This window comes from Pan troglodytes, chromosome 7 (assembly GCF_028858775.2).
Source record: "Pan troglodytes isolate AG18354 chromosome 7, NHGRI_mPanTro3-v2.0_pri, whole genome shotgun sequence".
Classification (NCBI taxonomy): domain Eukaryota; kingdom Metazoa; phylum Chordata; class Mammalia; order Primates; family Hominidae; genus Pan; species Pan troglodytes.
In genome coordinates, this window is record NC_072405.2 from 100,217,009 (window position 1) to 100,229,543 (window position 12,535).

General features: G+C 38.1%; 1 protein-coding gene across 6 annotated transcripts in view; it reads right to left on the reverse strand.

Annotated features, from left to right (window-relative positions):
* NBN (nibrin) overlaps positions 1–12,535 on the reverse strand; it is a 68,909-nt gene that overhangs the window by 24,894 nt on the left and 31,480 nt on the right. For all 6 annotated transcript variants that reach the window (XM_063816403.1, XM_063816404.1, XM_063816405.1 and 3 more), the window contains 3 exons: positions 11,981–12,174; positions 6,019–6,116; positions 335–464 (listed from right to left, as the gene is read on the reverse strand). In XM_063816403.1, coding sequence (XP_063672473.1) covers positions 335–464; positions 6,019–6,116; positions 11,981–12,174 — 422 coding nt within the window. The remainder of the gene's footprint in view (positions 1–334; positions 465–6,018; positions 6,117–11,980; positions 12,175–12,535) is intronic.

A 12,535-nucleotide genomic window follows, 5' to 3' on the forward strand; every position in this document is an offset into this window, starting at 1 on the left:
AAGGAAGCATTTCTTGGAAAGTATCCTTGTCTTTAAGAGAGTACGTATTGTCTCTTGACAATGACTACATATCGTCTATGGCCACTTTCATGCTACAGTGGCAGAGTGGAGGAGCTGGAACAGAGATCAACAGTCTTCAAAGCCGAAAATAACTACTCGCCGCTCCTTTACAGAAAACCTGCTGACCCTTGTCCTGAGATATCATTTTCCCTGGTATCCCATTCTTCCATGCTTTCTCTCTCAAGAGACAACCTGATAAAGGCATTACTTCCTGAATATACTATTAATTTATTGATAGAATAATAACAATAGTATGGTAATGAAGAAGCTTTACCATGTATCTGCTTGCTCTGATTCTGTGTCAGCTACGTATGTTGTAGTGTTCACTGGGGCGCTTGGCATTAGTTTTTCATCAACTGACAAGCCTTGTGAAAGGCTTGGTCCTGGAGTTGTTGTCTTTAAACCTGTAAATCACACAAGTAGAAAGAAAGAATCACTACTGCTAGATAGAAGATGAACATCTGGTCACTTAAAATTGTTAGACTATACCATGCTGAGGGGATTAACTAGGGAATACTGCACATGGTTTTCTCCAATGAGTGGTACCAACAAACACAAAACAGTCTATAAGCAGCCTGCGGGCATCTATGACGGGCTTATCTAAACCAAATCATTTTAAAGCCACATCAGATACTTTGTGCTGAAGTCTTATCAACTGAAAGAAAAATAAAATAAGCAAATTCTAATTCAAATTATGTTTTAAGTCAGCGGGCCAAAAAATTACATTTATTCCCCCACAGAAAGTGTATACACCCTACCATCTATACAAATCAGAATTAGTGAGTTTTATTTTCATAAGGAATGCATTATTTGAAACAAATCATGTAAAACCATCTTAGACATAAACTTCTGGCTACTCCAGAAAACCATAATGATTACCTCATCTTTTTATTTACCAGAAAAGCAACTTAGTTCAAGTGCTGCTCTTCTGGAATACTTTTTTTTTGAATCTCCCACACTGAATTAAGTGCTCTCCAATTCTGCTTCCATACCACCATGCACATCATTCTATTAACAATTCAAGCCAGGTGCAGTGGTTCACGCCTGTTATCCCAGCACTCTGGGAGGCTGAGGCAGGAGGATCACTTGAGCCCAGGAGTTTCAGCCCAGCCTGGGTAACACTGGGAGACCCCATCTCTACAAAAATTTAAAAAAAACTCGCCAGGCATGGTGGCACACACCTGCGGTCCAAGCTACTCAGGAGGCTAAAGTGGGAGGATCACTTGAGCCCAGGAGGTCAAGGCTGCAGTGAGCAGTGATCATGCCATGGCACTCCAGCCTAAGACCCTATCTCAAAAAACAGCAACAAAAAAGCAATAAACAAAATTCACTTATGACTAGCTGAGTGACCTGCATCAAGTTATTTCACTTCCTTTGCTTCCCTTTCCTCATCTATAAAATCAGAATAATTATAACATCCGCCTCACAAAGTTGTTTGGAGGGTAAAATAGCCCATAGAAAAATGCTTGGAACATAGTAAGCACTGTGCCAGCATTAGCTGTTATCATTATCATCACTTGTTTACTTGCTACTTTCCCTTGTTAGACTGGTGTATCCTTGAGAATAAGGACTAAGTCTTGTGTATTTCTACATCACCAGTACCTAGAGCAATATTTGGTATAGAGTAGACGTAAAAAAAGTTTACAGTTTAAACTATTAACTGAAAAACATTTTAAGTTGATATTTACTAAATACCTAAGCTAAATTATCATTCTGCTAGGTCCTTGTGACATAGGATGTGCTTAATATTTACTAATTCTAAATTCAGATATTTAAATGACTTCTGCCACGTTCTCTATGTGACCTCTAGAGGCTCACTAGCATTTCCTTTAAGACACATATCTCTAGAATTCATTTTCAGTTGCACATAAGTTTGGAAAGAGTAAAAATTATAAATGTTCATATCATCACTGAATAATTTCATGTAGGCTCGGTGAGGTGGCTCGCTGCTGCTCAGCACTTTGGGAGGATGAGGCGAGAGGACTGCTTGAGGCCAGGAGTTAAGAGACCAACCTGGTCAACATAGTGAGACTTCATGCCAACAAAAAAATTTAAAAATTAGCTGGGCATGGTGGTGCGCACCTATAGTCCCAGCTACTCAGGAGGCTGAGGCAGGAGGCTTGCTTGGGCCGAGAAGTTCAAGGCTGCAGTGAGTTATGATCATGCCACTGTACTCCAGCCTGGGTGACAGAGCAAGACTTTATGAAATAATAATAAGCTAATGACCCAAAATAACTGGTGTTTGTTAACAGACTACTTACAATTTTCTCCTTGTTAAAAACACCATAAGGGCAGGAACTTGGTCTCATCTATTCACCTCTTTATTTCAAGTGCTTGCCATAATACAGGTATATAACAAATGTTCAATAAATATTTGTCGAATAACAAAAGAGTGAATATAAAAACAAAGGAAGGAGGAGAGAAAAGGGAGACCCATTCACTCTGTTCCCCCAAAGTTTGTTGTGCTATAAAATTATTTTATTATCAGAGGACTATGACTTGGAACCCACCTAAACCTACCTACGAAAATATGCAAGAAGTAATACTACATACAGTATACTTTTTAATTCACTCTCATGACTTTGTTTCTATAGGAAATAATACATCAGAAAAAAGCACCAGTCTGGTAGTCAGAAAACCAAATTTTAGAACTGGCTTGGCCATGAAGTAGTTATGTACCTTAACTTTTCTCAGCCTTGGTATACCCTATCTTTTAATAGAACGATTAGATGATCTCTAAGGCCCTTTCAGCTATAAACACAATTTCAACAGTGGGTGACAAAATTTTGTTGCTCCACACTGGAAAACATAATCTTGTGTACCAATAGCTTAGTTCAATTACGCAAAATATTTATACCTATTACAAACAAGTACCGTGCTTGCTGCTGCTAGGGTATCCCAAATTAGTAAGAGCCTACAATCTATTCAGTGGCTGAAAGAGGCGTGGAAACAACCGGTTATATCCAAAGTAGGAAGAAACTCCGGCTGGAATGCAAAAAAGCTACTGAGCACAGAAACAGAATAATTAAATCTGACTTGGAGGAGTTGGGAGTGAAAACAATTTAGAAGAGCCTCATGAAGGAGGTAATCATTTGTAGAATGAGTCAGATTTTGACGAGCAGTACTGAACATTCTAGGAATGGAACATGATGTTCAAGGTGAGGAAGTGTGGGAACTATAAAAAATATGGCACACATATTCTGTAGAGAGACTATGTAAAAAAGGCGAGGTCGGGAGGAGGAAGGCTGCAGCTAAACTACTGAGGACTCAGAAGTCTAGACAAAGGGCTTGGAGATTTATTCTGTGGCTAATAAGAGCTAGTTAAAATTTTTGAGAAAAGAGAAGGTAATTGAATAGTGGCATAGTGAAATATTAACTGTAGAGATGAGTCTGGAGTAAGGACCATTACTAGGGCAATTACTAATACAACCAGCACTCCAGAGAGAAGGATGTAGAGGGTTCAAACAGGGTACTGGCTGTGAGAAGGGGACAGTCACAGACCTCTTGAGCAGAAGCTGTAGAGTGAGAATTTCAGGTCTTGGTGATAAAACGGAAAAGGAAAAATAAAAAATGTCCAAAGTTTCCAGTCTGAGTGCTTCTTCTTTTTATATAAAAGAAGACTCCTCTCTAGTTCATTTCTTCTCAAGACTATTCTAATTTAGTGGTTTCTAGAGTTTGTATAGCAAACAGGAGCTTAAAAATCAAACAAAACAAACCAAAAAACTCAGATGTCTAGGATGCATCTCAGAATATTCTGAATCATGGAGAATGTACGTTTGTATTCAGAATTGTTTCTGAAGCATGTATCTAGTTGAGAACTGATTTTCTAAACAGAGAAACACAGGACAGTGACCCCAAATGGGTGCTGAGACAAGGGGAGCTACTGACTTAGACCTAATCACCGTTTTTATATGTTTGTTGTAATTAAAGTCTAAAATTACTGATACTGATCTTTTTTCTGTAAGAGAACAGAAATCTATCAACAAAATAATATCTACAGCACCTGCTAGTTCTAAAAGTTGGGCATATTTCTAGTAGACAAGGAAGCAGTAGTTTCTCCAAGAATATGGCTCTCTTTGGCGTCCACATTTAAAAAGTTCCCTTGCCAAGAGCCTGAAGAGTTGGTCTTTAGCTTTTTACTTTATGGATGAATTCTGGGAATTTGGTGAAAATATTAATCATATCACGATTCCACCAAAATAAGTGATTTGGTTATATTTAAAACTTCACAAGCACTTACGACTGTGTGTATTTGAAGGTTACCTATGTACAGACACAAACATATGTAGTATACTCAACGGGACAGGGTAGAGATGTCCGTTGAATAAATATTCTTATCCAAATAATAAAATACTAGCCTGTCAAATTTTATCAGATGTCTATGCTTTTGCATCAGCTCCCAATCATCCCTACACCACCATTTCTCAAAACGTCACACATTAAAATATAAGCCATTTGTACTGCAATGTAATGTCGTAACAGCTTTAAGACTCAGCTTGAACCAATTACTTGCTATGTGACCTCCAGCTAATTTCCTAACCTCTCTGTCCGTCAGTTCCCTCATCTACGAAAAGTAGATGATGCTCTTCCCTCTATCTTATAAGGACTGTTTTGCAGATTAAAGTTTGATGATGGTAAAGTGCTTACTCTAGTCTCTGCACACTCCAGAGACAGCAGTTATTATTACTACGCATGGTTACTAACAATCTACATACCTAATAGCTTCCTGGTCATTAGGCCGTAATGGCTAACTCCTTCCAAAATTTAGCTTAGCACATTCCTTACTTGTTTAAACCAAGGTTACAGAGCACTCAGGAGATACACGGACTGACTCCATAGTTGCCATTCAATGGACTACAGTGAATGATGCTCCCCGGAGTGTGCAATCTGGTAGTGCTGTTCTCTAACTTGTCTCTTTTAGCCCAAGTTCAATAGCTGCTGATGAAATAACTACAGAACAAATCCAGGAAGCAAATAAATATATAAGGAATACAGAATGGATGCTCTGAGAGCTAGGCAAATCAGATAAAAGTTAGTAGAGAGAATAAATGTAAAAATCTCCAAGGTAAAAAAGCAAGAAGAAAAGAAACCATTTTTACAACAACTTACTAAAAATTTTTTTTTAAAACTATGGAAATGTGTTTTAAATAATAAAGGGGAAACAGTGACTGTCTCTGAATACATTGGCTTTCATGATTAACACTGAGATTATTATAATGCACATTCTTCATCTCAGTAAATGGCACCACCATCCACCCAGTTACTTATGCCAGGAAACTAGGAGTTGTTTCTAACTGCTCCACCGGAAAGTCCTACCAGGTCTAGTTCTAAAATATATCCTGAACCTGTTCATTTTTCTGCATCTCTACTACTACCATGCTGGTCCAAGGCATCAGGCTCTTTCACATCCAGATTTCCACAATAGCATTCTATTCATATCTCCTCTTACATTGTCGACCCTTAGAATTCTCCACACAAACCTAAGAGTGATCTGTTCCTTCTACCTGGAATTATCCACCACCCAGATCCTCACACAGCTGCCTTTTCTCATCATTCAGGACACATGGCTCAAATGTCACCTCCTGAGACTTTCCTTGAATACCTATCTAAATAGCCTACTACCATCACTATTACATACATCACCTTGTTTTACCTGTCTTTATATTTGGCTTGATCTGAACTTACCATGTGTGTTTGTTTGGTTACTAAATCTTGATCTTCAGAACATAAAGTTTATAATAACAAGGATCTTTCTTATTTTATTTACCACTTCATAACAGTTTCTGCTACATGGCAGCCACAAATATTTATGGAATGAATAAATGAAAGTATAAATGGATGAATTTTAAAACATGGTGAATATGGTCACCCCTAGCAAGTATATGAGTAACGTATATTTAGCTTATCGATTTACATAATGAAGTTGCTAACAAATCAATAAAATAATGCTTCAATTACCTGTACTGGGATGGCCCTGAGGATCACAGTAATTCTTTGTAGTCATGAAAATCACTGCCAATCCAATTTCTGCTTCAGGAATAGGTCTAAGACCTTGCCTATTAGAATAAAATAGTTTAAGTATGATAATATATTAAAACTAGCAACTTTTATTCAGATAATGTCAAGATAAAGCAACCTCTTTTTTTTCCTCCCAAATAATTTTATGGTATAGACAGAATTTCAAATGCAGAGTACTATAATAGCTTACTCGCTGGGGCACTGTTACGTTGACAAGTCTACCATCTTTTAGTAACTCCATTAACTTCATCTGTAAAATAAGGGGCTAAAGAATATAGATCTTCCCAGTTCTAAAATTCTACAATTTTTGGAATAAAAAGAATATAGTACTACCCAAATTAAACAACAGAACAGGCTTTTATGGCCAGGCATGGTGGTTCATGCCTGTAATCCCAGCACTTTGGGAGGCTGAGGCGGGTGGATCACTTGAGGTCAGGAGTTCGAGACCAGCCTGGCCAACATGGTAAAACCTCATCTCTACTAAAAATACAAAAATTAGCTGGGTGTAGTGGTGCACGCTTGTAATCCTAGCTACTCAAAAGGCTGAGGCAAGAGAATCACCTGAACTTATGAGGTGGAGGTTGCAGTGAGCTGAGATCGTGCCACTGCACTCCAGCCTGGATGACAGACTGAGACTCCGTCTCAAAAAAAAAAATTAAAAAAAATCACCACAGGCTTTTACAAACAAATCTATGGATACTATGATCCTAAGATGAAACTTCAAAGAGAAGAAAAAAAGAAGAGAGAGAGGAAGGACGGAGAGAAGTAGACAGAACTATATCTAAGGTATATCTATACATGTGTTACAACTTTTAGTAAATCAAATCATTTTGCCAAATTTACATGTATTAAGGTATCTTCACATTAAAGGAATCTTACAGTGAACCTATTTTTTGTTGTTCTGTAAGGTCAATGACTGATTTTATAAAAACAAAAATACACCATTTAATATCATATAAAAATTACACCTCAAATTTTAACAAACAACTACAAAATGTCTTTCAATACTCATTGTCAAGATTTTTTTTTTTTTTTTCTGAGACAGAGACTTGCTCTTTCACCCAGGCTGGAGAGCAGTGGTGCAACCATGGCTCACTGCAACCTCTGCCTCCCAGGTTCAGGCAATTCCTGCGCCCTGAGCTTCCCAAGTAGCTGGAACCACAGGCGCGCACCAACACACCCAGCTAATTTTTGTATTTTTAGTAGAGATGGGGTTTCACTATGCTGGCCAGGCTGGTCTCGAACTCCTGGCCTCAAGTGATCCACCCTCCTCGGCCTCCCAAAGTGCTGGGATTACAGGCGTGAACCACCTTGCTCGGTCAAGATATTTTGAATGGTTAGTTCGTAAGGTCTTTTTGAAATGCTTAATGTGTCTTTTTGTGTGTATTGAGCTTACTTAAATAGGATTCAGTTATATGTGCAATTAAAGTATCAGACTAAAAAAAAAAATTTAAAAAACCTTTATAATCAAGTGATCACATATACCTACCTATAATTTAGGTAATTCAAAACTGGTATTGTATTTACTAACTTTTGCAACTATAAATTATACTATGTGAATTAGTTATAAAGAATGGTTACATAAAATAGAAACATTTTTAATACATATTTAATAACGCTCTACAGAAATTACATCGCCCTTAATGGAGAAACACTGGAAGCATTTATTTTAAAGTCAACAGTGAGATAAATGTGGCCATTTTCACCACTTCTGTTCAACACTGCTCTGGAGGTCCCAGTTGGTATGGAACAAAGAGACAGAAAAAAGAGGTATCAGAGAAATAACGATTAGAAAGGATAATGGAAACATTCCTTATAGATGATAATGATTTATAGAAAAGACTATAGATAAATTATTAGGAAAAAAGAGGAGTCTGGCAAGATGGCTGGATATAAGATGATTATCTGAATGTCAGCTGAATTTCTTTACAGCAGTAGTGAGCTAGAAAAGGTAATTAAAGTGACAATATCATTCATTTATAATAATATCAGAGAATATGTACTAGCTAGGAATAAATACAGTAAGATATTCAAGATCTCTCTACAGAAAATATAAAATTCTATTAAGAGATTTCAAGCAAACCTAAATAAATGGGGATACCACATTCAAGGATAAAAACAATTAAAATTTACATAAATTGTTAATTCTCAAGTTGCCTTGTAGATTCAATGCACTTCCTAATCAAAATCCAAACAAACTTTAACAAAAGATGATTCTAAATGTAAATGAAAAAATAAAGGGCCAAGAATAGCCAGGATGCTTCCGAAGAAGAGCAAAAAAAGACTTGTTCTACCAGCTAGGAGGACTTCATGGAAGTTATACTAATTAAGACAATGTGGTATTGGTACAAAGAAAGGCAGACTGATGAATGAAAAAGAATAAAGTCAAAAACACAAAAGTGCATGTAACTTTGGTATAAAACAGAATTCCAGATAAGTTAAAAACAAATGTCAAAAACAAAAGATGGTATCAAAATACTAGTAAAAAACATAGATGAGTATCTTTAAAGCACTGACTAAAACAGAAAAGATTTTTACTATATAGCAGGTCCTCGAATAACATCATTTCATTCAGTGTCATTTCATTATAACATCGGCAAGAAAAAAACTGATTCCTAACCAGGGCCGCTGTCTGTGTGGAATTTGCAGTCTCCCCCAGTGTCCGTGTGGGTTTTCTGTGTGTACTCTGCTTTACTACCACATTCCAAAGATGTGCACATTAGGTGAACTGGTGTGTCCAAATTGTACCAGTCTGAGTGAGTGTGGGTGGGTGTGTCAGTGTGCCCTGCAATGGAATAGTGTCCTATCCAAGGTTGGTTCCCACCTTGCACCCTGAGCTGCTGAATAGGCTCTGGCCACCCACAACTGTAAACTGGATTCTGGATGATAGTTATTTCACACAGGAGAAAACTGGGCTAGGGGTAACCATGTAAGTTATTTTCAAAGATCTGGCTGGTATTTTAGATGACAGATTTTTTCAAACACTTGCTGTCTGAAAAAATAACTAAATAATTGGTGAACAAAATAAATGTGTATTACGCATAAATCAATGATGAGCATGTGTCATGGACCAAGGATTATGATTCATCCAATTCTGTGCAAGGCTGGGGAACAGGTCAGGAAAGAAGGAAAAGCAGGAGGAAATAAAGAGAAAATAATTAAATTAATAACAGGAAGAGTTACCAAATTTGAGCTGAGATACTGGAAAAAGGTCTCAGCAAGAACAAAAATCAGGGCTGTATTGTTCCCCTAGACTTCTAATCTTCTCCAAAAGACACTTAATCTTTACCACAGATTTCCTATACTCACTTCTGACATCTAATCAATACAGCCATGGCAATCACCAATCACAATGTTGCCGTGTTGAAGTTCGGTCAATAGCTGGCTTTACTAGCCACTCTGCTTCATATAATTGCTCCTTCATTGGCTTGAACTAAGTTAACAGGTATCATTTTAAGTGACAGTCTTTCTCAAAATATAATACTGCATTCCCTCCAAAAAACATATTGTGGCCAGGTGTGGTGGCTCACACCTATGATGCCAGCACTTTGGGAGGCTGAGGCAGGCAGATCACTTCAGCTCAGGAGTTCAAGACCAGCCTGGGCAACATGGCAAAACCCAGTCTCTACAAGAAGTAAAGAAATTAGCAGCAACGTGGTGGTGTAAGCCTGTAGTCCCAGCTACTTGGGAGGCTGAGGCAGGAGAATTGCTTGAGCCTGGGAAGCGGAGGCTGCAGTGAGCCAAGATCACACCATTGCACTCCAGCCTGGAGTGAAACCATGTCTCAACATCCCCCCACCAAAAACCCAAAAAACCGTACTGTAACAGGGGCCAAGTGTCACCTCATGATCAAGGCACCAGCGTCTGAGCTACCTGGTACTCCAGCTACTTTTTTTTAACCTCAGGGTGTCAATATATGCTGAAAGTAAAGAGCCTGGACTCCAGAATCCAACTGCCTGGGCTCACATCCTGGCCACCCTGCTCACTGCCTCTGCTATATGCAAACCCCCTTCTGCCTCAGTTCCCTCATCTGCACAGTGAGGACCACAACAGTAAATAATATATAGGTTGAGGATTAAATGTTTATGCATACATAAATTCTTAGACCAGGACCTGCTATGTAGGATAATTTTTTTTTTTTAATGTATTACTACTGTTGCTCTGCCTGGCACATTCTTTGTCTGGCTCTTTGAAAAACTGGTCATAGGTAAGACATTGCCTAAAAGAGGCCTTCTCTGTTTAGAATAAGCTTCTTCCCCACTGCCGGGTTACTGCTTCCTTTATATACATGTGTAATGATTTGTTTACTTGTCTTTCTCTGTCTCTCCCTCTAGACAGTAAGCTCCAGTGATGGCAGGGACCGTGACTATCTTGTTTTTCATTATATTTCCAATGCCTAAAACACAATGGAACTACAGTAAATTTGTGTTGTAGTAGTAAGATAGTATTTTTGTTACATAGTATATCTTCTTTTTTACAGTAGTTAATACATCTCAATTAAGTAAAATATTTATAGGATAGATGACTAAAATTTTACTTTTTATTTCAGCAAGCCCGTAAGAGAAAAAAAGAAAATCCCCCCATGGTCAGAAGGACTCCTGGGACAGGAAAAATGAATCTTTTGTAGGAAGCTGGCTGTGGACTTTTCAGGCATATAAACACTTTAGTCCTCACCTACTTTTTGCCACATGAAGAGCAATTTAGTCAGAAGACTGCCAAGCCTTATATTTCTACAATACTTACTGGCTTCAACAATGCTAAGATTATTAATGCAAATTAAAGTCTAAGGCAGTTAGCTCTTTTACAGTCTCCCTCCACACTACAAACATCATTTCAACCTATCTGACTTCTTGTCTGCTTTCCCATAATAGCCTATATAAGGATAGAAATGTTTATATGTCTTTCTAATGGGTAATAACCATCAAAGGGCAAATACATTTCAACGCTAGGCAATTGCAGAAAACCTTTTACCTTTGAGTTTTAAGTTTCTCAAATGCACCATATTCTGTAAGAAAACTTAACACTACTTTGTTAATTTACAGAGGTAAATTCTACAAATTCTATTAAAGTAACAAAAAAGCATAAAATATTTTTGAGTAAAACTGTCATGAATAAAGATGTTCTATATCTAATATACCAAGTCACAATTAATTTTCAAGTATACTACACTATAAAACCTTTTATTAATTCTTGTATCGGCCGGGCGCAGTAGCTCACGCCTGTAATCCCAGCACTTTGGGAGGCCGAGGTGGGTGGATCATCTTAGGATGGGAGTTTGAGACCAGGCTGGCCAACATGTTGAAACCCCATCTCTACTAAAAATACAAAAATTAGCTGGGTGTGGTGGTGCACACCTGTAGTCCCAGCTACTAGGGTGGCTGAGGCAGAGGATCGTTTGAACCCAGAAGGCAGAGGTTGCAGTGAGCTAAGATTGTGCCACTGCACTCCAGCCTGGACAACAGAGCAAGACCCTGTCTCAAAAAAATAAAAAATAGGCCAGGCACGGTGGCTCATACCTGTAATCCCAGCACTTTGGGAGGCTGAGGCAGGAGGATCACCTGAGGTCAGGAGTTCAAGACCAGCCTGGCCAACATGGCAAAACCCTGTCTCTACTAAAAGTACAAAAATTAGCTGGGTGTGGTGGTGGGTGCCTATAATCCCAGCTACTCAGGAGACTAAGGCAGGAGAATTGCTTGAACCCAGAAGGCAGAAGTTGCAGTGAGCTGAGATCGTGCCACTGCACTCCAGCCTGGGCGACAAGAGCAAGACTCCGTCTCAAAAAAAAAAAAAAAAAAAAAAAATTCTTGTATCTACTTTTACATTGTTAGGTGAAAAGCAACAAAAAGGTTAAACATAAAATCTCCTACTTGCAGTTTTTTACTAATAAAGAATAATTCTATACCTTTGGAGCATATCCATTATTGACTGAATCCATTTCTTCTGACAGTCAGGAATTAAGGTCTGTGAGTTTGTTATTCCTGTATCAACAACACATGTTCCCGGAGCCGAAAAGAAATTATGTTCTTCTTCATTCTCTTCTGTTATCAACCTAGCTTCCCCACCTCCAAAGACAACTGCGGAACTCAATTTCTTATGCTAAAAATGGAAGGAAACATTTTTAAAAGTAAAATGTAATAATTTTTTGAACACATTCTTATAATAATTTGATTTGGGAAACATAGAAGTACAATTCAAGAAGACTTGGTGCTACTTCTTGAGTAGGTCATTTCAGCTTCCACTTTGAGAAAGTCCCTAGTTCAACAAGTCTCTGCAGCCCTGGAACTGTTACACTCTCTGTGGTTCCTCATCACACTTCCTAACAGCACTCTAACTGTGGGCTTATCTGCATTTCTCCACTACAACATAAACTCTTTGAAACCCCATTTTGGCACACAGAACATATTCAACAGATTTAACTTCTTTAGTTAGCTTACTAAATAAAGAGGTTTAGCTTACT